Source organism: Aythya marila, assembly GCF_965140915.1.
Source record: "Aythya marila genome assembly, chromosome: 20".
Taxonomy (NCBI): Eukaryota; Metazoa; Chordata; class Aves; order Anseriformes; family Anatidae; genus Aythya; species Aythya marila.
The window spans coordinates 11,336,386-11,363,414 of record NC_139061.1 but is presented as its reverse complement, the minus strand read 5'-3'; the positions used below and the strand labels follow the sequence as shown (position 1 = coordinate 11,363,414).

The 27,029-nt window shown below is 56.0% G+C and overlaps 1 protein-coding gene across 1 annotated transcript in view; it reads right to left on the bottom strand.

Moving 5' to 3' along the window:
• Nucleotides 1-27,029, bottom strand: part of RAP1GAP2 (RAP1 GTPase activating protein 2) — a 76,488-nt gene that overhangs the window by 20,788 nt on the left and 28,671 nt on the right. Inside the window, exon 4 of the mRNA XM_082776301.1 lies at nt 6,390-6,474. Within this exon, the coding sequence (XP_082632427.1) occupies nt 6,390-6,474 (85 nt within the window). The remainder of the gene's footprint in view (nt 1-6,389; nt 6,475-27,029) is intronic.

The following is a 27,029-nucleotide window of genomic DNA, read 5'->3' as shown; positions in this document are numbered from 1 at the left end:
AGAACCAGACAGGCAAAACCACAGGGCTAAACCTGATCCAACTTCTAAAGTGAGTTCCGGTAGAAAATGTGTACACACATTTAATAAACCAAACAGCAGTCTGTACCCATTAGGAATTTATGCATACTTGAAGTTAAGCTTTACTGGGCCACAAATATTTTGATAATTACAGTTAAGACAATTATACCTTTGTGTCGCTCAGTCGGAAGTTATGTCACCTGCAGTGGAGTTAGCCAGCACAGAGTTTATCCTTACTCCAGTTGAGTCACTGAGCCTATCTGCTCCAGATTGCCATGACTGCATCTGCTTTTTAAATGCACGCAAAGGCAACATGAGTGTGGAAAGTCATTTCCCCTGCTACCTTAGGCAGGGCAAACCTGTCCAGTAGCTTGTACTAATGACCTCAGGAACACAAAATACTCAAGCCAAAAATGGTACGGTTGTTATTGCCTTCCTGCTCACGTGCCCATGCTCCCTCACAGCTAAACTTGTTACCCTGACAGCAAAGAGAAGGGATGCACAGCATTACAGCCCAGCATTCCAGCACAGAAAAGTACATTTATTCCTCTCCTTCAGCACTGAGTCTGGCCCAAAGGCAGGTTAGCTGGGGCAGTGTCTGCAGAACCGCGCGCGCAGCACCCTGGAGGCACGTTGCAGCAAGCAGGTGCCTGCGGACTAGGAGCGACTCAGAGCAGAAGCAGCAGCACAGCCAGTAAATGCCCACATTGAAGGTTTACAAAGAAAATGACACCCAGAAAGAAAACTGAAAGAAAGAAGTTAGAAGTTAGACTGCATCAGAAGAGCGACTGAGGACCAAGCACACGGAGGTGCTCGCAGCCAGGTGCCCGCCCCGCACTCCCTGTGCTCCCTGGGGGCGGCACGGCACTCACCAGCAGGCCCCGTAGGAAATCCATCATCGTCCCCACATCGCCCCTGCCGCATCAGCCAGGACAGCCGTCTTCATGCCCCGGGAGCTGCTGCTGCTGCCACTCGTCCTGACGGGAGCCCAGTGCGGAGCGGGGAGGCTGGGCGCCAGCCTGGACACCATCCCCAGCCCCGACACCTCCCCTCGTTAATGTTTCTCCAAGCCAGAGGCACTGCAGGACTGCTGCTTTGTTATTTAAAAGGGTGGCTCCGCGGGGAAGTGCCTGAAACAGGTTGGGCAGGAAGCAGGCAAAGGTTTGAACACTGGCGCGGCTCCGGGAGGGCCGGCGGGCACGCAGGAGATGCAGTGGGGGAGCCAAGGGGAGGGCAGCAGGCAATGGGAAGGGGGACGCTGGGTTTGCTCCCACCAAGCCCACATCCCCATCTCCCCAGTCCTGCTGCACAGCCACACCTGGCCTGTCCGGCCAACAGAGCAAGAAGAGCCCGGCACAGCCGGAGTTACCAGGCAGCAGGTACCGTGTCCCAGCCACTGCCGTGGGATCTGCCCCTCACAGGGACCCCCTCACCCTGTGACAGCCACACTGATGCAGGGTCCTGGTGAGACCCCTCCGTGAGGCCACCGGTGCCGTGCCCCCAGGCTGCAGGATCAGTGCCAGCACTGCACGCACATGGAGCCACCACAGCCAAGTGCCAGAAATAGCTCGGAGCAGCCTGAGCCTGCCGCAAGTGCAGACGAGCAGAGGACATTTTGATTTTTCTTCCTCACCATTATTTATTTTCAAGCTGGCAAGGTGCCACAGGCTGTCCCTTTGGAAGCAGGGTGCCCAAGCCCTGCTCCCACAGGCTGAGAGCTCAGGACCCTCACCCCCTCCTGCAAAGCACCTGGTCGAACACCACTGCCCGTGAGGCAGGGCACGAAGCAGGAGACCGCTGCTCCCCGACCCAGTGCTGCGGGGGCAACGTGTGTGGCAAGTCCCTGTGGTGCGGGGTCAAAGAGGGAAACAGAGACACTAGTGAAGGGGCTGGTAGGGGAAAAGGCCAAGGGAACATCAGAAAAAAAGTAATCCACCAGTTTTACACCGTCCACCAGGACAACTGGTTTTGCAGGAGGAGTGAGCTGTCGCTCACCGCCTCTGGGTGGCCAGCACCCAGCTGGACGGGCTCTGCCTGTGCCCAGATGGGTTTCAAACGCATTCCAAATACTTCCAAAACCCAAGCCTTCCCTTTTCTGCTTACTCAAAGGAAGGTGACCCACAAAGTCTCAGGACACTCAGGACAAGTCAGGCCCATCGGTGCCTCGCCACTCACGTGCCTTTTCCCCTTTCCCCAATGGGAAGCAGCAAATGCCTGATGCACAACACTCAGCCTCCCCAGCTGGATCAACCTGGCATCTGCAAGCACAAAAAAGCCACAGCCCTGCCGAGGGAGACAAACAAATCCCAACCATAAAACCTCACAGAATCAGCTCCGGACACCCCAGACTGGTGACCCAGAAGCTGCAGACTGGGCACCAGCACCAGCAGGGCCTTCCTGTCCCAGAACGGCCCGGGGAGGAGGCAGCACACCACTGCTTTGGCCCAAACGCCCTCATGACTCTGCCAAAGAACGGGTGTCACAGCCACCAGGGACTCTGCTGTCCCTGCTCCCACCCCCTGCATGACCCTCATCCCTCGCTGTGACGGGGATACCAGAACTCACACAGCTCTCTGGGAAGCACCTTAAAATCTCTGAGGAACAGTGCCAGACCAGGATGAGCACCGAGGATACTGACTCGACTCACTCCTGCTTCCTAGCTTCTCAGCAGCATGGCTAGATCCATACGGTTTTTATTCGTGTTTGGCAACTCAGGGGCTCCCCGGCACTTGGCAAAGTATCACCCATAGAAGAGCCCCAGCTCCACCTCACTTTTCCAAAAGGACACTTTGTGCCACCTGTAAAAGATTTTGCCATCCTTTAAACCTGCCATAAAGCAGAACAAGTCAGTAATCACCTTTTAATTGCTTTAATTATGTGATTATAAAGACGAAGAACAAGCAGTGAAGCAGGTGCTGCCAGCCTTGCCTGCAGAGCCTGGTCCCACAGACTGTCCTTCTCTACCACCAGCCTCGTTCCCCAAGGCCAGCATGAGCCAGTGTGGTGAGGTCCCGTGTGATGGAAGAAGGGACCCCCCACTGCCAAAATGCTGCCCCTGTAGCCCCCAGTGCAGCTCTGCCGGGAGGAGCAGGCCCCTGCCAGCAGGCACCCTGCCTCAGCATTTCCATGTAGAACACCATCAGGACAGAGCCAGAGGCAGAAGCTCTTCAGGACACAGGTGGTCCTGCACAGCGTGCGGATGCTCACGGTCCATCCGCCCCGTGGCTCCAAAATTAGGAAGCTGCGAGGGAGCACTGCAGCAGAACGAGCACAAGGAGGCAGCAGGGGCTGCACGCTCGCTGTCAGAGCATCCAACCTGAACTTCTGCAGCTGCTAGCAGGCCGCTTAACACCTTTCTGCAAAACAACACAAACAGCACCAACAACTCACTTCCCTGGCAGGGCAGAGGCCCGGCAGGACCGCGATGGAGCGGCAGCGCTGCCCGAGCACGGCGCACGCAGGAAGCAGCCGCACGCCGCTGCCCATGGCACGGTTGGGCCCCTGGGAGCAGCAAGGCCAGGCTGTGGGTTGTCAGCTGTGCAGCGGGTTTCAGTTTTGAGATAAGGTCCAATATGCTAAGAAGCCCTTCCACACATGGCAAGGCTGCAGTGGGGTCACTGTCTGTACGTGGCTGGTTGGTCAGGACAGAGAAAGCTGCTCCCTCTTGCTGCCTGACCTCTGAGGATCCCCTGTGGGGAACCATCAGGGCTCGGGCCAGGGGCTCGTTTCACAGTAAATGTCAAATATCTGAGAGCAGATAAGGAAATGGAGCAAACAGGTTTGGTCCCTTAGAGAGTCCACTCTGCTCTCACAAAAAGGAGAGAGAAGAGGAAAAGCGCTGCCACTAAAAAGCTACTGAATTAAAAAAATAAACACCGGCAGATTTACAAGGAGAGTCAATTCCAGAAAGCTTGGGCAAAACTTCAGTATATCATCTGCAGTTTCCATGGCCAAATATCCATGCTGACCCTTCAAGCCTGCCTTCAGAACCCCTATGGAAGAAAGCTCCCAGCCTTTTCTTTCCTTCTCCAGAAGGAAAGCAGCCCTCATCCCTCAGAAGCCATATGATATTTTTTCTCCCTTAATTGCTCCAACACTCACTGTCCTCAGTTAAAACCTGGGATCAATACCTCACCCCTGTGGGACCGGCTGCTTCCGAGCCCAGGGTGAGCTCCCGCACAGCCACGCGGCAGGGCCAGGCACACGGGGCTGCCCTCAGCCGGGACCCTCGGGGCGCCGCTGCTGCTGGAAACCCCCAAAACGGGACCTCTGCACTGCCCAGAGCCACCCGGGGAAACGTGGTGTCCTCTGCGGGTGGTAAACAACGCGGGGGCTTCGGCTTCCCCTTGCTGGGTGCCAGCCGAAGTCCAGCCAGGAAATCTGCTGGCTGTTCCTCTGCCTCGCTGGCACGAGGATGGGATGCACGCTCTGCTGCTGGCACGCGGCTCGGAGCGCGGGCGGTGAGCCGGCTGCACCCTGGGGGATTGCTGCCCGGTGCCGTGCCCCCGCCTGTCCCAGCCTGCTGGAAATGCCTGGCACGGCCACAGGGAGCAAGGCAGGGTCCTGGCCACACGACAGAGCCAGGGAGAGCCGTGCAGAGGGAACGTGGAGGCAGCCGCAGGGCTGCATCCCTGCCCACCCCAGCGGGAGGGGACAAACACAGCACCGCAAACGCCGACCCAGCAGCTGGGGCTGCATGCACTGCCCTTCTCCTCTCCCCCCCGAGACTCCAGGACCAACATCGGTGGAACGGGGAGAGCAGCAGGAGAGTCCCAGGAACAGATGGATTGCTTACCCCACAGCCGCTCAGTGCTGTGCCCTGCTGGCTTGGTCTGCGCGCAGTTTTGCTGCACAGCCATGCTGATTATGAGTGCAAGACAAATTCCTCCCTCCGAGGACTGATGGGAGGCAATCCTGACCATAGAATCGCACCAGCAAAGGAGGTTCTTGCCATTGTAGCCTGCCTCATTCAGGGAATTTAAACTACACCAGGAAAACACATTCTTGTTAGCAGAGCCTCCATGCTCTTAAGAGGAGTTTGCTCACACAGCTGCATTAGCAACGCATTGTACTGCAGGAAGACAGCGTCTGCAGCAAGCTGTCTGCAGCCTGTGCCTGAAATTAAGCAGAAAGTACAAAGTGCACATAAGGACGAACCTTCTCGCACCGCACAGCTCAGCTGTGAAACTCGCAGCTGGAGGATGCTGCAGAGGCCTGAGGTGTCTCTGCCCTCGGGATGGAGCGAGGAGAGCTGCCCCAGCGCTGCTCCCGCCCGGCTCCAGGCAGGACCCAGCTGCCAGGTCTCAGCCGTGCTGATGCCGGGCAAGGCAGTGCGAGGAGCAGTGGCACAAGGCATGCGTGTTGTGCGCTGCATCCCTGTGCCTCCGCTGCACCATGGGCAGGGTCATGCCACTGCCCAGTGCCCTGAGGCCAATGTGCCCCACTGCCGCACCCCCATGCCCCGCTCCCCCCATCTCTCAGCAGTGAGTCCCCTCCTCTGCAACACCACCGAAGTGCCGCACCTCATGTCACCAGTGAACTTTGTCAGCTCGCTCCAACTCTGTGCACCCAGGTCATCAACAAAAGTACAAATGGACCAAAACTCAAGAAACTCTGCAAATAATCTCCTCCAGCTCAATATTCTATTTCCAAGCCCCCTTGCTCTTGACAACCATTTAACCAGGTTCTTTGCCATCGTGTAATCCTCTCATCGATCTCATCTTCTCCAGCTTAATGAGTAATTTCCCGGGTGGCAACATATTGAATACTTTGCAGCAACCCAGGGAGAAGAGCTACCATTTCCTTTGTCTGGAAGCGCAGTCATTGCACAGATTACTCAGGTTACTCCGACAGCAGCAGAGGAGTTGAGTCCCTCAACCACCGGCTCCACTGTGGCCAAAGATCAGGGGCCAGCGGCCACACTGGCCGGGTCCTGCGGGCACGGAGCCGGTGGTGGGCACAAAGCCAGCCCTGCCGTAGGGCCACGTGGTCCACCTGGGCAAGCGGCCGCTCAAGCAGCACAGGGGAGCTTGGGGGGCTGATCAGAGGGGTAACAGCATTCAGGCTTTGCCCCCTGCCTGGCATCACTGCTCGGGATTGTGTAACGTAACAGGCAGCGCAGGATCAGGCCCATTGGCACGCACGCCCCTCTGTAGCTGATGGTGTCTGAACATGCTGCAGGCTGATCTCCAGAAACCACCTACTTCTGCTCCGCTCAGAACAGCCCAGACTGGTACAGTTGCTGCGTTGGAAGTGCTGCTCTTCGCTGGCTTCAGTTTCCAAAACCAGCACCCTGCCTGGACGGCGCACCCACGCGCCGGGGCCGCCAGCAGGAGGGGGCAGCGGCCCCCGCGCAGCGCCCGCGCACTCACCTTCATGGTGGGGGGGGCGGTGAGCGGGGGGGACAGCGGCCGGTCCGGGAGGGTCACATCCGAGCTGTTCAGCAGCTCCTGCTTCCTGCAAAACAGAATGAGAGCCGGTCAGCTCTCCCTGCACCCGAAGGTTTGGGAGGCAAGTGAGCAGTGGAGGCAGGAGATAAGGAAACGCAGGGGACATTTCTGTTGAACCAAGAGGCCCTAATGCTCTCTTTGCAAAATAATCTCACATCAAAGAAAAAAAAGACAGCTGCACAAAAAGGTGATACAAAAGTTCTCTGCAGAGCCCCATGCCCTGCACGGGCTGGGCTGCTCACACACATCCCCACATCTCGGCACACAGACCCACGGATGGGGCAGTGGGCGCTCAGCACTTTGGGGGTGTCTCACAAGGACTTGAAACACTGGGAAAGGCAGGGGAGAAGCAGCTGTACCAAGATCCTGCCAAGAAATGCAGCCCAAAACTCTCTTCAGCCTTGATAAGGTGGGCCCAAAGCCCTCCGCTGATTATTTGATAAAAATACACTGTGCCTTTTAAAAAAAATCACTTCCCAGGCAGACAATCAAATCGTCACACGCAGTGGTAGTGCCAGATGCTACTCTGGGAGTCAGAAAATCTGAGATTTAATTTAGTTTCCTCTCATCCCTGCCAGGTTAGTCCTGCAGAAACTGGGCCAAAATGTCCAACTGTTTATCTCACAGTAACGAGGTTTGTTCCCATGGCAGCCCGCCCCAGGATGGCAGAGCGCGGCGCGTGGGGCGATGCTGCGTGGCGCCAGGCTCCAGTGCACACCAGGCCCCCCCATAAAAGTGACTGGGTGCCTGCACCCAGCACCGGTACGTCGGCAGAGCCTCTTGCACAAAAACTGCCCAGAGGCTGCTCTGCAGGAGCCGTGCTTCACTCCCAGCGAAGAGCTGGAGGGGCAGCCCCTGCCCTGCGCTCCTGGCACAGCCATGCCCGCCGGGGCACGGACAGGGCACCCCCGCGCCCACAGGAGATCCTGCTGGGGGTGAGGGGTCTGAACAGCAGCTGCATTGCAGAAAGGGCACTTTTAACAAATCGGAACACTCTCACAGGTCGTTTGCAGGGTGCCACCAAATCACTCCCAGAGCAGACCTGGTTTTCTACCAGACCACTGAGGCAACAGCGAGTGCCAAGCCCTGCTGCCACTGCACGAGCATGGAGTGGCTGCCCAGATGTGTCCCTGCTCGTGAAAGAGACTGAGACAGAGCTTGACGAGGGCTGCTTTTTGCTCTTTCTGCCTGTATTTACAACTGCTTTTGCTAATAGACTTCTCCCAGTCTCAATGGACTTTAGCTCCATCTGTTAAGACGCATACATGCACACGCGCACACACAAACGTGCACACAGACGAGCGTTCAGCACCCAGCCTGTGCATGCAGGGGCGGCAGGAAGGACCGCCTGCCTCCCCCCGGCCCAGCCCCGTGCATCGCCAGCACCCACAGCGGGCTTTGCCCCGGCCCTGCCAGCACCTGGCCCCGCCAGCTGCCCCGCGCCTCCCCGCACCTGGGTCACAGCCCACAGCCTTTTGCCCCCATCACAACATAAATTAAAAGCCCCCACTCCAAATCACCCCATGCAAAAGAGAAGCAGAGGATGCAAGGGAGCGGGTGAAGGCCTGTCCCTTGCGAGGCGTCCGGGTGGAGAAAGGAGAGCCAAGGAGCTGGAGTTACGGTGGCTGCGAACAGAGAGAGGGAAGGCACTAACAGGACACAGATCAATAGTTCCCATTAGTTAACAACCAAGGAACAAGAAATAATGGACTTAAATTATAGCCAGGGACACGGCGGCTGGATATCAGGGGAAATTCAGGGCTCAGCTTCAAGCCCATAGCCCCGTCCCTGGAGGGGGTGGCACAGCCATGGACCATCACCGCGCAAGGCAGGGCGATGCTCGGCCATGCCGGGGCAGTACTGCAGCCCAGCCCGGCCACCAGCACACAGGGACAGGGCTAGCTGAGCCCTGGGGACCGGGGGACCAACCTGTAACACGTCTAATTAATTGCTGGTTGCAGTCCTCGGAGCTCTTCCAAGAGCACCAAGTACCAGTGGCTGTGCCCAGGCTCACCCTGCAGCCCCAGGTGGGACGCGCAGAGGCGAAGCCCCCCGCACGCTGCAGCACAGCAGGGGCCCTCCTGCCCGGGTGGCCGCTGCGAGATGAAGGCACTGCCCATCCCCATCTCTGCTGTGCTGCACAGCCATGTCTCATCTAGGCTGATGGAGATTGTTTTAAAAAGAAAATAACATTTTCCAGATTTGCAGTGCAAGAAATGAATCGAAATGCTGTAGGACTACATAGGGGCACCAGCAGAATATATTCTCTGACCACCCGTATTGTCCATTGAGCTCCTTCCTTGTCTCCTCTCCACAAACCCACCATGACTCCACTGCTGAAAAAAAAAACAACAGGATGACAGATTTTTACTATTTGCTCTTTGACTTTCTAGGGCACTACAGCACAGGCTGCTCTGGAGGCAACCACTCGTCTTTGCTCTCCTTCCTTTGAACCCTGTTCTCTGGCTGATTGCACCAATCTGTACAGTGGCCTCAAAGGCATAAAACGTAACAGACCTCACAAAGATTAAAGTTACGGGGATGCATACAAATAATTTGACTTGATCTGGGATTTGTAACAGGTTGCCATAGCATCACATTTTAAGTATTATAAAATCACTCACACTACTTAACAACATGTTCTTCTATCACATGTTGATGTCTTCTCTGGGGCCAAACTGCTGGAACTGCTATTGCACTTCCAGGGAGAGCAAAACAAACCCATTCACCAGCAGCCGCTTGTAATTAGCCCTGGTGCACTGGAAATACATTATGTTAAATTGCAACCATGTCCCACGATTCACTCTGCTGTCAGCTACAGGGTCAAGGGCCATCAGCGTAATTTGAGGAGATTACCCTCTGGGGATGACAAACGAATCATGAGGAAGATTAGCATGTCGTTATCTGTGCAGCACGTCCAAGCAGCCCCCAGGAGCTCACATGAAGACTGCACCAGAACGAGCGGGGGCTCGCCACGGCCCCATCACAGCCGGCTGGGGGCTGGCAAAGGGCTCCGGTCCCTGCAGAGCCCCAGCTGCAGCATGGCTGGACACGGCCGAGGGATGCCAGGCAGCACACCAGCGCCCCACAGCCACCCAGGATGCTCATCCCTCAGGGATCTCTGCAGAGCTGGAGACCACAGGGTGGCCGGGGGATGCTGGCAGTCCCCCTGTCCCTGGACACTGCCTCACAGCCGGGCACTGCGTGCCCCCAAGCCCAGAAGGGCCAGGAGCCCCCCAGCACGGCCCGCTGCCACCCAGTTCTGCTCCAGGCCAGCATGAGAAAACATCTCCTGCCTGAGCCGCCTGCAGTCTGCAGCTGCAATTAGCAAACCGTGCGAGGATGGGGTGGGGAAGGACACAGTAATATGATTATGAGCTGAAGCCTGGGCTTGGCACGTCATGGCTGGAACAAACGGCCTCTGCAATCACTGCTGACCTGTCTCTCCCTTGCACAATGGGCACGCGCACCCCGAGGGTCGAGGGTTGGTCACACAACACAAGGTCTTGGAGGCAGCACCCGACGGGGAACGGGGGGCAGCGTGCGCCTCACCCCCACCTGGCACCCCTGGGCACCAGCGTCAGCACAGGGTGGACGAGAGCATCCTCCGGAGCAGCACCTCCTGGACACTGGCTCCTCTGAGCCAGGCAGGCGCAAGCTGAAGGACAGCCTGGGCGCCCCGCGGAGGACAGCCTCCTGCAGGATGTGTCCCACCAGGGTGGCCCCGCGCCACTCGCTGCAGGGCGCACAGCGGGCAGGGCCTTGGCCGTGCCGCTCGCTCGCACCCTGCAAGGGCCAGGGCCAGCACCAGGCACGGCAGAGGCTTCCCGGAAAGCAATGCAGGCATGGTTTTAGTAATTTTATTTCTTCATTTTCCTCATTAGGCAAATTAAGAGAGAAGGCAAAAAGAAAAAAAAATAGAATCCTACATACTTAGTAAATCTAATTAAGGAAATACCTTAATGCAGTTACACAGGCGCAACGGCAGGGATTCCTGACGAGGACGGGGAGATGAGCCCTGCCGGGCAGCACTGGCCCCCTCCAGCCGGGGGTGCCGAGGGGGAGCAGGGGGGGGCCTTTTCCCCTTGTTCTGAGTGTTTGTGTACGGGCGAGTTCCCGGAGCAGTGATGACAGGTGAAGTCTCTCTGATCTTCAGAGCACTCCCCTCACAGCCCTAAAGCACCTACAAATTCAGGTCATGAATTTTGTAAACCCTGCTGATGTTCTGAAATTCTGATAAAAACATCCTGTTCAGTGCCGAATCCTGCCTCGATGTGTTATGCTACCAATAAAACAACCGCCCAGCAGGAGCCAAGCAGCCTGCGGTGCTGCGCTGTGAAGAGCTCTCTGGGAACCGAGCAGTCGGGAGGCCAGGCACAGAGCTCCACACGGCTCCGCTGCTGAGAGCCCACAGCACCTGTGAGGGGAAGAGCCCAGGAGCTCTACACCCTACATCTGTTTCATCAGCTCCTAGTTAAAGATGTCTCCACCCCACAGGGCAGCCAGGCACCCCTGCGGTGATGCTCTCCACCTCTCTGTGCCCTTCTGCAGCACCCCGAAGCACCCCGGAGCACTGGCTGACCGCGGGGCTGGAGCCCCCAGCGTGGGGCCAGGGGACGTGAGCACCCTGCGAGGAGCAGCGGCCAAGCCAGGGCTGCGCGCACCCTGGCCCCACGCAGTGCTGGCCTCAGCGTGCACGTCTCCTCCCATCTTCTCACTCTGAAGTGTAATGAAAACTTGTAAATGCATCCTGCCGTTTTGTTTTGTTTTGATTTACCAGACAGGTCCTACACTGACACGGTGCGTTCGTACGAATTACACGTGGGAAGGGGAGATGTCAGATGCTATCTGACACCGCGGTGTTCGCGCTCTACCTTTTGCTACGCTGTGTAAACTAAACGCTCGGAGCATCGCAGGTTACGTTTGTGCCTACGCTTAATTTTGCAGAAGAAACCTGGCGCAGGGAGACACAAATCTCCTGCAGCACACCCCCCTGCAACAAGTTCAGCTGTCTAGATGCTTTATCCTTGAGAAGGACAGCAAAGATGTCCTGTAAATTAACAGCCTCTATATTTGGAACCATCATTTTTTGTCCTTGATGGGCATCACCTTGCCAGCTGCTCCCTGCTTCCTTTATTTAATATTCAGTGCCCAGTGCCTGAAGTTTTCACAGGGGCCGGGCTCCTCTATTGCCTCTCATGCCCACCCCAGCAGCACAGGCGCAGGCGCAGGCAGGCTCCTGCAGCCGGGGGGTGCCAGGCAGCTCCGGCCCCTGCCCCCTGTGCTGCACAGGAGCTGAGCCACCCGCACGGGCTGGGAACCCAGCACAGCAAACACATGAGGTGGAGCTGCAGGCCTGGATGTGAAAACTCCCCAGCATTTCAGCAGTAACTAACGGCTGGGTTCCCACCTTAGGTTTGAGCCTCCCCTTCAGTGGGTCGCAGAGGAGACACGGGGGAGCTCAGCACCCTCCAGCACAAGGCCTGACTCTGCCCCAGGTCCAGCTCACAAGATGCTGGGGAGCTCCTGGCCTTGCCTGGAGCTGTGGACCTCAGTCGCCTGCTCACAAGTCACCAAAAAAAAAAAAAAAAAAGATTTTTTTTTGCAACAGCAGCAAGGGCAATTCACTCAGATGTCACCCCTGGAAATCTTCAGCAAGAGCTTAAATGAAGCCCTGCAGCCCAACTGCACCACGCTCCATCCGTAGCCAGTGACCTGGTGGGGGTCCCTGCTGTGTCACTGCTCCCTGGGAGGCGACGGCCTCGGGCATGGCCGTTGTGGAGCTGCCTGGTCCCAGCTGCCACCACAGGCACTCCCGCCACGTGTGCACAGCTCTGCAAAGCTTCAGGTGCTCCGGGGCTTACACCAGGTGCAGGCAGAGCCCCTGCAGTGCAACGCTTTCCCCAGTCACCTGATTTACCTTGGCTGTGTCCTGGGCTAAGACTGGCCCTGACCTGAAACATTACTTTCTCGCACTGAAGTCTGAGAGTCAGCAAAGAAAGAGAACAGCAGTTTCTGGTCTAGATTTCTTGCAATGAATTATGTATTTGTAAATTGCCAGCCCGCATCTGCGTGCACACAGAGGCTTCCCGACTGCACAGCTCACACAAGCAGGAACCAAAGCCCTGCTAAGAGCAAGGTGACATTTAACTGCAAATGAGTTTAACTTTAATTACTACTCTGCAGCAAGAATAAATATTGTTGAGAGTGGTTCAGGGCGTCCCGCGCTGGTGCGGGCGCTGCCGTTGTGCTTGTTTCAGTAGGTGCTGGCACGTTCCACGCAGCTGCCCGTCCTGCTCTGCGCTAAGGGAGAAGAGCGACCTCCTGCCTGCAGCTGGATGGAATCTGGATCCTTTCCAACCCACCAAGGACTTCCCAATTTGTCTCGTTAGGAAAGTAACGCTTGATATGCAAATAATGGCGGAAAGAGATTTTTATCGCTTACAAATTTTGTTCTCTGATCTCACTTCCAGGAGCAGAGGAAGCAGTGATTTCCAGCAGCAGTTGGATAAATGAGCCAAGGGACTCGTGGACTTTTTAAGACCAGAAGGATTGTCTGATCTGATTCCTGAAAACACACAAGCCAAGGAACCTTGGGCAGCCATTTCTGAGCTGATTCAATAATTTGTAAATTAAACAGAACAGCTCCCAGAAACCAGAGCCTCCCTCCGCGTGCAGAACCAGCTCCGAACAGCGGAGGGACACTGCTTCCCCCCGGCCGTCTGTGCCATGGGCGCACGGGGACAGGAGTGCTTCTGAAGGTGGGGAGAGGCCAAAAACATGTGAGCTGCTGTCTTTGTGAACCCAAGCCCTGCTACCACCCAAAAAATATGGGAATTTAAAAATTGACTTCACCAGTGCAAAGATTCCATTCCAAATGACTTCAGAGGAGGGAGTACCTACGAGCATCCTTTGCTGAACCAAACAGTGAAGTGACAACTGTGTTAGAAGCACTTGCCTTATTTCTGGTTGCCTCTAACACAGCTGGGACCAGCAAAGCAGCAGCAGGGTGCACCCTGGCCTGAGGCTCCCAGCCCGCCAGCTTTGCCCAGCGGGAGGGAACCACCGCGGCACCACCTTGCTGGCAGGAGAGCAGCTACGGGACCTGGTCGGGTACAAGTGCCCTGAGCCGAGACTTCTGGAGTGGGGCTGGCGTCAGGAGCAGCCCCGTGCCCGGCGGGAGCTGCAGCCCCGCGCACACCAGCTGTTGGTGCACATTGCTCATTCGCTTCAGCTCGAGCGAGCAGGACAGGCATGGAGAGATTGATTGCCTGGGAAGGCGTGCGGAGGGAACAAGGTAAGCATCACCCCGCTCCTGCACGGGGAGCTCGCTGAAGTCAATTTGTTGTGCTGCACTTTGCTGGGTTGCTAATAAGAAAGGGACATGGGCCACCAGGGACTCTGCAGCTGCCACTGATTCTGCCAGACTTGCATATGGCTCATGTAAAGCAAAATTCAATTGCAAACACAGAACAAAGACTGAATGTAGGAGGAAAAAAAAAGAAAATAAGAGCAGGTGGAGGAACAGAGTCCCTTTTGACTATACCGCTAACAGTCTCTTCCTTTTCCCTCAGATTATGTCACTTTGATGGTCCTGGCAGCTTGCATAAGATGAAGCAGTCACCGTAAAGCACTGCTTGAATTCTCACAATCACTCCCATGAAGGCTCCTCAGTCCACAGCAGACAGGAAAAAAAACTCCTCAGGGTCTCGTTCTCCCCTTAAGATGTCTAGATGACTCTCACTGTCCTGAATAAACCCCACAGCAAGAACTACACTGGGAGGGTTTCTGCTCAATGTGATGGTGAGGAAAGAAAAAAAAATAAAAAAAAAATCAGGCTCCCACATTACAGGCCAAATTCTGTGAGAGTTCAGAGCCAGATTTTTTTCTCAGCCTTCAAGTGTCATGCTGAGCTCATTCACAGAAATCTGGTACCTGGTGGAAAGGAGTCTCTTTGGGAAAAGCCTTCTCTGTATGACTGGTAAAGCACTACCTCCTTTTCCTGACATATTTTGAGGTGAATGCAGGATCTACCAATGAGTTCCAGCAGAGACAGCCTTCAGAGGAGGAGTTCAGGACCCAGGTCCCTCCAGACCCCCGCTCGGGGACACGCATCCCTGCTACAGGATGCTCAGGAGCTGGCATTGCCTCTGCCTGCAGATAGCACAGCAAACACCCCTCAGTGCCTCACCACTGTGGAGGCGATGGGTTTGCTCCTCGTGCAAACGGCCCCGCTCCAGCCGGCAGGGCCCTGCTGCCTGCCACAGAGGCCAGGCCGTGCTGGGCTGGGCACTGCTTGCCTCGCAGGGCGCCCATGCCCCGCGCACCCGGTGCGTGGCGCAGCCTGCTGGGGGGCTCGGACCTCTCCCGCACAGGCAGGGAAAAGGGAGAAGGGGCTCCAGAGCGTGGCAGCCCTGCAGCCCTGCTCCATGGCCAGGACCTTCCACTGGGGACAGGCCAGTGCTGGGGAGGGCATGGGGACCCCAAGCCCACCGGCCCCTCCAAGACAGACAGCGAAGGCCCTTGGCCACCTGCGCCAAAATCCAGGAGGTGACCCTGGAAACTGGAAGCCAGCACCCGAATGGGGCGGTTGGGCTGCTCACAGGGTTCAAATCCCATGACCCTGGCCCAGACTGACTCCAATATCCCTGACACAGCCAGCGCAGATGCCCACAGGACTCAGCTGAGCTCAGCGGAGCCCCTGTAAGCACGCTTTTCCAACTGCCCCACTGCAGCACGCGGCTTCAGCACCTCGCAGGGCAGCGAGGGGCCCCCACAGGGGCAGGGACAGAGAGGATGGAAGGGGGAGGACGGGGACTACACCTGCTCCATGGCTCAGTTCTGGGGAGCACTGGGCTGTTCATTCAGAACCACCAAAACCAGTGGGTTGTTTATTTCCATCCACTCAGCTTTGACGGGCTACCTAAGGCCCCAGAAACAGAGAAGAAAACATCCTCGAGCAGCAGCAACAACACAAGCTACGCAGAAAGCCCACCCACAAAAGCATCACTGAAATCCTGCTCCCAAGTGCACCTGTTGTGCGAGGCAGAGCAACTACAGCGGCGGCACCAAAACATGGGGTGGCCCCTGTGACCCAAAACTTAGGGGTGGGACAGGAGGAACAACCAGGGCTTCTTGTTGTGGGCTGTGTAGTTTATAACGAAGACTCCAAATAATCGATTCTTCATTTGTATCATTTTGTTACAAAATCACAACTTGAAAAAAATAAACGAAGAGAAGGAAGCCATCAATCTGCACCAATGCCCATGTTGTCTCCATCCCAAATCAGAAGTATGTATGCCACTGAGATTTGGATGCATATTTCGTACTATTTTTAACAACAAAGTTGCCAGAGCAGCACAGTCCTGGAGGAGAGAGAAGTCCCTGACTGAGAACGCACAGAATAAATCAGAGCACGGTAAACCTTTGAAGCAAAGAGCAACTCACACTAATAAGTGGGGGGAGAAAGCAGGAGCCATGCAGAGCAGATGCCAGCTAACACAATATTGCAAACAGGCTATTTCCTCCAAACACAAAGTTGAACATAAAGTACAATCCGCGGCTTAGTCAATGAAAGATGAAACCATTTGTCAGCTGTTCCTCAGCGAAGAGACAAAGCTGTTGAGCTGAGTTAAAGCAGTCCTGTGAACACCACGATCTCCGAAAGCAAGCAGTCTGCCCTGGTCTGGAGCGGCCCCAGGGGCCGGTGGTCGGGGTTACCCGGAGCGGTGGCGGCAGCAGCACGAGCCCTGCGCTCCTCCGGGCGCCCGGCAGCGGCTCGGGAAGCGCCGCGAGCAGGCTGCGGTCCCCCCGTGCCCGCCGGCCGGCTCCGGGGGAACCCTGCGGGTGCACCCCCAGACCTGTCCCAGGAACGGCACCGAGAAGGGCACAACCGACGCCGGCGCCGGCTCGCCCGGAGCCCTCTCCCCAGCGCCGGCACCGCGCCAGCGAGCGGCGAGGGCAGAGCGCTCCTCAGCCCCTCCGCGGGCAGGAGGGCGCCGAGCCGGGGCCGTACCTTTTCTCCTTGTTCTGCCTCCTGGACTTGTGCAGCAGCCCGATCAGCACCACGGCCGCGCGGATCCCGGCCCGCCTGGAGTGCATCCTGCCGGCCGCCCGGGACATCGCCGCCCGCCGCCCGGCCCCGCCGCGGCACCTGCGGGACGGCGGCGCGCCCGCGCCCGTGCCCGCGCCTCGCCGTGCCCGCGCCTCCCCGCGCGCTCCCCGCCCGCCGCGCCGCCCCCAGCGCCGGGCACGGCTGCGGGCGGCCGCTGCCCGCTTTTCCCCTTTTCTCCCCTTTTCCCTTTTTTTCCCCCTCTTTTCCCCGTTTCCCCCGCCCTGCCCGAGGCCACAGGCACGGGACGCGCCCGAGGCAGCGGGGCGGGGACGCGCCCCGGAGCTGCCCCGAGGGACGGCGCTCGGGGATCGCTGCCGGGCGCGGGGAGCACGCGGCGGGCGGGAGCTGTTGGCCCGGGGCTGTAATGTCACAGCTCAGGATGCATTTTGCTGCTGCCCAGGTTTTGCTGAAAACAGCCCGTGCGGTACCCGTACCGCGGGTTCCTCAGAATGTAGGGGGACGGGGTTACGTTACAGCCCCCTAAAACCTGAATTGTGCGAAGGATTTTTTTCCTGCCTTACACACTTTTCCTTCTGCCTTTTGCAGACATTATTTAGCCTTTCCCCTGTGGGACAGCTCCAGGCTGGCCCAAGCCAGGCTCCAGCCGTGCTCGTGCCAGGGATGAAGGTCCCTGTGCTGCAGAGCTGCTCAGAGCCAGGGCTGGGAGCGGTGCGACAGAGCACGAGCCCTCCAGCTGGGCTCTTACGTGGGGGAGCCGGCACACCACTTCTTCCAGGCAACACACACATATTTTTTTTTATTAAGTAAACTGTCGATGATCTACTTCACAAGCTCAGCACCTTTCCCTGGAAGTCTCTGTCGCCATGGCGATGAAGCAGCCGGGTCTCTCTGCCCTCCTCCCCTTCACCTCCCGCCTCACCTTCCTCCTTGCTAGCGGGATTTTCACGGGAATTAGATTCAGGACCAGCTACAGCATTCTGAACGTGTTCCTTGTTAGAGGGATGAAAACGCAGCCTGTGCTTTAGGCATATAGGGCACGAGAACACGGACACAAAACTCCAGTCCTCCACAGGACTGAAATATCAGCACCTGCCCAAAACCCACCCGTGCTCTGCATCTCTGCAGCCAGCCTCAGAGAAGCCGTAATAATCCTATTGCACATCTGGCCAAGCCCATGAAATCGTTCCTCTGGGTCTGTTCCTCAGCCCGGCCTTAAAGCAGGGAGAGCACAAACCTCCCAGCACCAGGGAGACCCAGACCCCCAGAGAGGAGTCCAGCAAATTGTCCCCAGCACAGGTCAGCACTTCTGCGGGGCCCCGCCACACACAGGCTCAGCATCCAATGGCCACCTTGACCAGGACACGGAGCACGAGCTGCCTGCAATCCCGCTCAGATGGGCGGTCAATTATTAACAGCACGTGGGGCTCTCCTGGAAGAGCCCCTGACAAATGTGTTTGCTCGGGAGCAAACAGCTCGCGAAGGCCATGGAGCACATCTGCCACTCTCGCTGCCTCCTCCTGCCTGCCACCTCCCTACCGCCGTGCTCGAGGTGATCAATACCACCTTAGCTCTGGCCTTTTCTGTCTAAATATTTCTGCACAATTTCTAATCAATGTGTTTGTTAAATTCAACAAAAATCCCAACACCTTCAGTGCCATTTCTTTATGCATTCCACTCTAAGTCAGATAAAAAGTATGTGGAACAATATTTCTGTCAGCATGCCACATCGCTTCAACCCCAGAACAACCTGGCTGCAGCACAGTCACAGCCACCCCATCTGTATTCACCTACACAGCACGTAGCTCTGCAAGGCGTTGAGATTTAAACTTATAGCTAAGATTAATATTTGAATATTTTAACAGATCTTGTGTGGGTCCCTGGGAAGTCTGGGGCAGCAGAACGGCCTCTCCTGCAGCAGCTGAAGACGCAGCGATTTCACCAGGCACAGAGCTGCCCACTTTCCCAAAATGAAAAATCCAACCAGTTCTCAAAGCACCCTGGAACATATGCCTCCTTGGGACAGCATCAGATGATGCCAAACCACGTGCAGTGGGTGAGATGTGAGAGGATAGGAGGAAAAAGGTACATTGAACCAGGATGCTACCTTCATTCTCACTGAAAGAGCACTTAACTCACACTGCAAAGCCTTTTAATAAAGTTTTTGTTGGACCAACAAATCCCTTTGCTCTTGCAGAAAATATCTGTCTGCTTCCTTTCAAGCAGAATCATCAGTCTGACAAATTTCTGAGACATAGAGAAAAAAAAAAAAAAAAAAAAAGAAAGAAAATATAACCCGCTTCCCGTGCCAAATTATATCAATTCTGCCGCACCTCATTAGCTTTCATTTAATGGAGGGGGAGGGGTTTTAATTTTAAACCTTTTGCCTCTCGCATTAAACAAGCAGCTTCAAATTTCATTGAGTCTCTCTCTGTCTCTGGAGACATCTTCCACTGTCTCTCTTCCCCATTTCCAGACAAGTTAAGTATTAATCTTCTCTTGTTTTATGCTGAAGTGCCTTTGTATTGATTTTTAAAGATGTTCAATTCTCTCATATTTGGAAATAGAGAATGACTTTGAGTAGACACACTTAGCCATATTTTCTTCTTCACCCAAATACTGCAAATGAGTCTTCATTGTAATCAATTTCTTCTGGACTTTGTTTGCACCTGATCTGTAATTTATAGGAAAAGGGCAGGATAATTAATGGCAAGGGGCTAGACGGGGCTGCCTGGGGCAAAGGCTCGGGCAGGGAGGCAGCAGCTCACATCAAGCAGCTCACACCACAGCTTCGGCCGTGCCGGGGACTCGCGCTCCCTCGCACAGCAGCAGCTGGAGACCCTGGAGCCCCCCTTGCTGCCCTGCTACCCCAGGCAAAACAAGCTGCCAGTTAAAAGGTTAGAAAAGGTTAAACATTCTATTTCTAACCAGTTCTACCCTAAGAGAAGCAAAGGACCAGATCAGGAAGCAGGAGGTGCCACAAAGCCCCTTCCCCTGTGCCCGCAGCACAGAACTCAGCTCCAGCCAGGGCAGCCCCCGCGCCAGGAGGTGAAGGCACCCCCCAGCCAGTAGATTTATTTCCCAGAACAGCTTCTTTTACAAGGCTGAGTGAGCAATGCCACAGTAAGCATCTTTAGGATGTGTCCTTGTGACCACAGCCAGGGGCAAAACATTAGCAAGAAAAAAGTGGCAGCACAGGCTCCTGACAGGAGCCAGGCAGCAAGGGAGCTGGGCACAGCCCCTGGGCTCCAATTCACCTCCAGCTCCATTCCCCAGGTGGACTTCCAGTCATCCCCCCGGGCAGCACACAACACTTCACGGCACCTGGGATACGTGTCCTTGGTGGTGATGGCCAGGGAAGTGAGACTGATGTGCTCGGTGCTGCTCAGCCACGTGGACAGTGCAGGTAAATGGGGACCGAGGAACTTCCCCCAAGAACATCGCTTGTCCCTAGCGTGGCTGCGGAGCTGCCCTATATGTCTTACGTTCTGCTGTCTGATAAAAGGCTTCAGGGCAGATTAGAGCAGGATGGCAGGGAAGCCTTCCTTCCCTAGCACCTGCTGTTCTCACCCATCACACCTGGCAGGTTGAAATGGCACATTATGCACCCACAGAATGGTTTCTGCTTGGCAAATGGGGGAGCAGTGGCAGGATGGGCACAGTGAGCCATGAGCACGGTGAGCTGCATGGCACGGGAGCCCCAGGGCACCCTGACCTGGGAGCAGAGCCAAGTCTGCCGCTGCCTCCAGAGCAGGAGTGTAGGCTCCTGCAGCGTACAGGTGTGCTGCATGTCCTCAGTTCATCCTTTACTCTTTTTAAGAGAGGATCCTATCAAATGGCCCTGATGCTGCTTCAGCCAGAGCCGCAGCACGGGGCAAGTGCTCTGCCTGCATCCAGCGGGAGACAGAAGCACTGCCTGCAGCTGGGGGCTCTGTGGGGCTGGGGTGACTCCGGACACCTCTGCTTTATGTGCTGATGCAGAGAGCATCACCCCCTGAGGGTTTGGGACACCCAGTCAGGGCCAGCACCCAGAGAATACCCTCCAGATGGTGTCTACACCACAATGAACAGATATCTTATAAAACGGGATGCTGCAGCTTGAGAGGCTTAGACTGGAAATTAGGAAAAGCAAGGAGGTTGCTTCAGCCCTGGAGCAGTCCTCAGGAGGCTGCCAGCTCCCACCCATGGAGCCCCCGGCCTCAGGTGGATGGAGCCACGGCCGAGCTGACCTGGTGCTGGAGCTCGGGGATGCCTCCCAGCCCCAGCCGGCCGCTCTGGGCTCCCCTCAGCCTTTGTCCTTCCTGTAAGCGTTCAATGTTACCTCGACAGCGACTAAATAACCTCTGAGTTAAGCAGCTGCCACTGTTTTATGAAGAAATAAATCTCTCTCTAATATTGCCCTGACGTTTTTGCTTCAGAGAAAACAGTTTTGCAGCTAACTACAAAACTGAATCCCAAGGGGCTGGAGAGAACTCATTTCAGGCTGGAACAATTATACGCCATGATTAATAAATCACCTGGGTGGCCGGATCATTTATGCAACGCTTGGCATTTTATTCTGGACACTTTGCTAAGAAAGAAGATCTGAAAATACCAGACTGCGACAAGACCAAGCCTTCATTCCCAATATCACAGAACCTCCCCCTGAATAAATTATATGATTAATATTATTGAAAGGCTGTGCATTTACGAAATAGCTCTGGCTTTTGTGTTAATTCTTCAGTGAGATGGAATTGCCCAGGCTGCCCAGAGCCGCCCATCGACATCCCGCAGCTGCTGACGAGCACATTTCCAGCGGGGGACGCCGGCCAGAGCCCCGGCACCCGCGGCCGGAGCAGCCCAGCCCGGTGACTCAGGGCTTCTGCAGCCAGGCCCGCGGCCAGGCGCTGCCCGCCAGGCGACGCAGGACGCAGCCCGCGAGCCCTCTGCACCTCCCCTGCCCAGGGATTTACGGCCGCCTCGCTGACAGGGCAGCGCCATAAATACAGGAGATGCGCCAAGCAGCGGTGGTGCCGCAGGAGGGGTGGGGGCCTGGGCCCGAGCCCTCCCCAGCGATCCCCACTGCCACACAGCTGCTACCCCTCAGCGCTTCATTTCACATCACGGTGTCAGAGCCTTCCCTTCCTCAAATGCAAAGCACAGCCTCTGCGAGCAAAGCCCTCAGCGTCCCGGCCGGACCCTGCAAACACCCCCCCTGCCCACAGCCCCCCGGCCAGCCCTGCCCCACGCTCCCGGCTGAGCTGCCCCGGAGCACGGCCATGCACCCCGGGGTGCTGGTGAGGCTGGGGGCCAGGCACTGCCCCTGCCCTGCCCGCACCATGGAGGAGAGGGACAAAAGGAGAGCACCAGCAGTGCAGACCAAAAGACAGGAATAGTATCGATCTTCTGCAAAAGGGGCAGTCACATTCCTATTTTCCTGGGGTAAGAAGAAAAGATTTTGGAGCTTGCAAACTAGGGAGAAGGTGATTATAGCATTTCAAAATGTGCTGCAGAAAGAGGATAAGAGTGCATGCAGGTTTAAGAGAAGTATCATGAGAAACAGAGCTTTAGATTATGTTACATCCAGCCCTAAGTAATCTGATTAGAGATTTATTTTATGGCTTCAGTTAGAAAGACATAGGGAAAATACCAAGAAAACAGGAGGCAGATATATGTGTTTTTCCCTTCAGATGAAGCATCCCTATGCATCCAGAGCTGACAAATCCCCAGAGCAACCATTCAGGCACTGACATCTGCATCGAGAGCAGTAAAAGGTGACTTTGGGAAAGCTTAATTACTTTTCGAATTACAGCTGGATACAGAAAACCCACCAATTAGACAAGAAAACTTCCAACCTGTTTTTGTTCTGGGTACAGTCCCTGCCATTCTAACGCTGAATACCCTCTTCAAAAGCCAGACACGCATTGTTACACGAGAATCAAGGTCATCGAAGATCAAGACTTTTGCTGCTGCAGTCTTAGGCTGGCTGGAGCATCTCGCATAGATCCCGGGGCTGTAAAAGCACAGCCCCAGCATCTGCAAAGCAGCCCACAGGACTGGGGCAGCCGGACAGCATTGCACGGGGCACTGCGCGGCTCTTACCACGATTTCCCAGCACCAAAGAAAAGATCTGCCCCAGCCCCCGGAGCAGGCGCAGGTGAGACGCAGCCCTGGCGAAGGCAAGGGGCTCCCCTTTGGCACGTGCCAGCTGACGGAGCCCAAGGCCATGCTGCAGCCTGCACGTGAGTGTGACCAGCACCCACCCAGCCCCCCGGGGGTCCTGGGCACCCGGCGCTCGCAGCAGCCTGCACCGGAGATCGAGGCACCGCCACCTGCGAGCCACCACTGAGCCCTGGAGCTGCGGGCAGCTGGGGGCGACACCTGCACCACCACACACCCAACGGGTCGGCATGCACCAGGAGCATCAAAACGCTGCCAAGTCTGCACAGCTCCTCGGCTCCAAGGGGGGGCTGCTGTGCCCAGCTGAGAGCCCTCTCCGAATGGACAGATTCAATAAAAGCAGAAAACACAACTCAGTTGTTTTCTTGACGCAAGGTCACCTGGTTAAAAGCAAGCAAACAAAGCTGTGAGGGGGGGACCGCAGCCTCCGTGCCCTCCACTGCCTGCCGGTGAAAGGCAGCCCAGGCAGCCAGTGAAGACGAGGCGGCCTTGGCGTTTCAGCACGTGCAATGCAAGCAAGCATTTGCCCAGCTCAGAGCAGGGGACAGCCCGTGGCACCGGCAGCAGCCCCAGCCCGAGGGGCCGAGATGCCAGCCAGCCCCCCAGTTCCACAGCTCCTGCACCAGGACACCAGAGTGACGGGGAAACCAAACGCATCCGCCCGGCTGCAGCGGGCAGCCCAGCACCCCCCCGCTACACGCACACGCGTTGACCTTTTGCCTGACTTCAGCTGAGCGGCACCCATGGTGTTTCATCTCCCCAGCGCAATTATCAGCCTTCCCAGGAAATAAACAGGGAAAGCAATCAAAGCTGCAATGAAAGAACAAAAATTCATTACAAACGAACGACCTCTCATCTCGCAGGGAAGCCACAGCCCGGTCAGATATCGGTACCCATTAAAAATAGAACAGGACCGCATGAGAGCAGCGGCGGTGTTTGAAGATCAACACAACTTCAGATAAGCTGTGTGTAAGTGCTAGGAAGCAGACAGGAGGCGAGATGGGCAGATAGCGACGCTGGTGCACACAGGCACCTGTTCGGTGGTTGCAGAGGCTTGGAGAGAAGAGACCTCAGCGGGAAAAGAGATCGCAAAAGACCTAAAACCAAAGTGGGGATTAGAAGGACCCAGAGCTGGCAGCGCTTTGCCCACACACCTTTTCACGCAAGCCACAGTTTCTCTGGATGTGGTGTACTTCTTTCAGTGCATCTCATGAGACCACTCTCTGTATTTGCAGGGCAAACAGGTGAGATGAATGGTCGGCAGCACTGAAAGCACCTTCCTAACTCCTCAGATCAGGCATCAGTTAAATAAATACAACTGCAACAACAGTAATAATAATAAATTAGTGATAATAATAATGAAGAGCCATAGCAATGGCCAGCCCCAGAGGACTGCAACACCTGCATTTCCCTGTCCTGACCCCCTGCACAGACCGGCCAGGCCTCGGCAGTGCCTGCCTGTCCCACAGCCGTGCAGCAGCCGGCCCGTGGAGGTGGGCAGAGCACTGAGTACCATGAAGGCGGGTGCTGCTCCCAGCTGGGCACGGGGTGTTCCCATGCTGGCAGACACCCAAAGTCACGCACAGCCCCTTTGTGCCCTGCGGAGGACAGTCAAGAAGCAATTTAAGCTTCAGCAAGACAGGAAATGGCACTTGATTAACCACAGGGGTGCAAATTGGTCCTTTCTGGGAACCCAGACGTTCAGCCCTCCTGGAAGTGCAGCTTTGTCTTTGTTTCTGCTCCACACAGAGAGCCGGGCAAGTCACTCGCTGGTGCGTTACTCAAGGCAATTAGCTGTTTTCTGCTGCTTGCAAACAGATCCCAGCAAATCATGGAGCCATTTCCACGTGGCCAGAGCAGGCACAGAGGAGCGGCAGCTGACAACGGTGTCAGCAGCACCTCTGCCCTGCCCCACCCCTGCTCACGCCTGTTCAGCCCCCGGCGCATCACGAGGAAGCGGATAATCGCTGCAGTGCGCAGAAGATTAGCAGCACCGTGCCACTGCTGCTACACTGCGCTATTAATCTGACTTTAAAATGCACCTGAAATGGGCTGTCATCTGCTGGAGCACTCAAACTGAGATAATCAGAACTGCTGGAACATGGGCCTGTATGCCAGGATGGGGTCCGACTGCCAGCGCCGGGCAGGCTGGAAGCAGGCTCAGCAGTTACGAAACCCAGCTGGATGCCTTTCCACAGGGGTGATCCCATGAGCCCTGTAGGGTAACTGCGTATCGCAAAGGCATGCAGAATACAAACTAAGATATATCTGTGTTAGCACAGTGATAAAAAATGAATTTGTCTTATCACCTTGGAATAAACTTTGAGCACAAAGGACGGGAAGTGGATTTCACAGTGTGTGGCTATCTGTGCCCACGTAACACAACCCATACTAGAGCCAGCAGGAGGTCGACTCGGTTTGCCCAAGCACTGAGGTCGGTTCTGCGCCCGCTGCTCCAGTGCCAGCCACGACGTGCCACCTCCTTCTGTGCCACCCGCTGGCACCACACCGCCAGGACACGTCCCAGGCCACGGGCAAACGCACCTCACTTGGTGCCGTGCTCTGATCACCCCGCTCGGACGCAGCGGCCAGCCTCAGCTGCCAGCGGGGCCAGGGAGGCACCCGAGAAGCAAAAGCCGAGTGAGAAGGGCGATGGTTGCCAGCCCCCGAAGCAGCCACGGCACATGCAATTAATCCTGCCCAGAACGGAGTGTCACCCCAGGCACATGTTTTGCCTTTCAGGGGACTCATTAGTCACACGCAGCTGTTGTCTCTGCCCCAGGAGCCTCAGTGGCCTGTGGCATGACTGGTCCAGGAAGATCACCCAAACTGCAATCATGACTTGCAAAGACAGCCTTGCAGACTGAGCAGGGCCAAGCGAATGAGGGCAGAACTCTCCATCCATAGCTGCTGCAGCGACACTCTTCAGATCCGAACACCTCCAGGCTGGATGGGAGCATTCAGTTCTCCGGCCTGCCTTCAGGACAAAACCATCCCTCAGAGTCCAAGGGCTGACAGCGGCGTCCGCTTTTATGTGAGAAGATCTATAGATAACTTGCTATCTATATATCTGCAGATACCTCTATGTTTCTATATATCTGCAGGTTCTCGTGACACTATTTTTGTAACCATTCCCTCTTCAGCAGCCTTCAGAAAGACACGGCTTTGCTAAGAAGCTTTCAGAAGGCACCTTCCCACCAACCATCCCAGGACCTCCAGCCACCTTCCAGCCTCTGCGAGCAGAGCCGAGCGCTGGCACTGACTCCTCGGCATGTTGCAGTGCCAACCAGCACATCATAAATCAGAGCCACTCGGTGGACAGGGAAACGGCAGCATAGGGTGATGAAGCAAATTGCTGAGGGCCAGGCAGAGGAGAGGATCGGCAGCAGAGAGGAGAAGGACCAGGTGCACAGCGCGGGCTGGAGCCGAGGCCCCGGGGCCACGCCAGCCCCTGCCCGCTGCAGTCCCCGTGTGAGCGTGCTGCCTGGGCCCGGGGAAACGCAGCACAGCGTAGTCATCCCCACAACAGCAGCGCAATTACATGGAAATCGTATTCTTGATAATTTGGGGTATTTTTTGCTATGAATGAAGGCTTTCTGAATAAACAAGTTTCAAGATTTCAGCATCAAATTAAATTAGATCAGATTAGCAGAGGAAATAAGTCTTTACAGTACGAGCAGTTCCTTTGAATTTCACTAGCAAATCAGTGAACTAAATGCCATCGTTTATCATTAACATCATTAATAAAGCCAGATTCAGGATGCATGGCAAACAAACACCAGTCGCGTGCCCAATGCTTCCAGAGCCACCAGCACCCCCAGCCCTCGCGTCAGCCCTAGCCCCCTGCGCAGGACACACTCCCACCCTGCAGTCATTTTGCAGTCCCATCCCACAGCCCAGGGGGGACCCTGGGAGATGTGTGGGTGCTTGGTGCTGGGGGGATTGCACCCGGGGAGCGCAGCCAGCCCCAGCAGCGCTCCCCACTCCTCTGCACCCCAAGGATCCCAGTAACTCAGTTACTATCTCCATCTGACACTTTGTTTGATGTGAGCAGGTGAAAAGACATAATTTGTGGAGTTAAAACACGGGTATTATCTCGATGACACATCCCCACAACAGGGAGTGCGCGCGAGTCAATCATGTTCAGAAACTGGTTTCTGTTGCTCTACGGCTTTTTCCTTGCATCTTGCTCTGCATCAAAAAAAAAAAAATAGAGAGAGAGAATATGATGTAGGTAGTAGCTAGAAAACTACCATTTTCCTCGTTAAATGCTCTCACACTGCTTGACCTCATCAAACGGGAACAAGAGGCCTGGAGGAGGCATGCCTGGA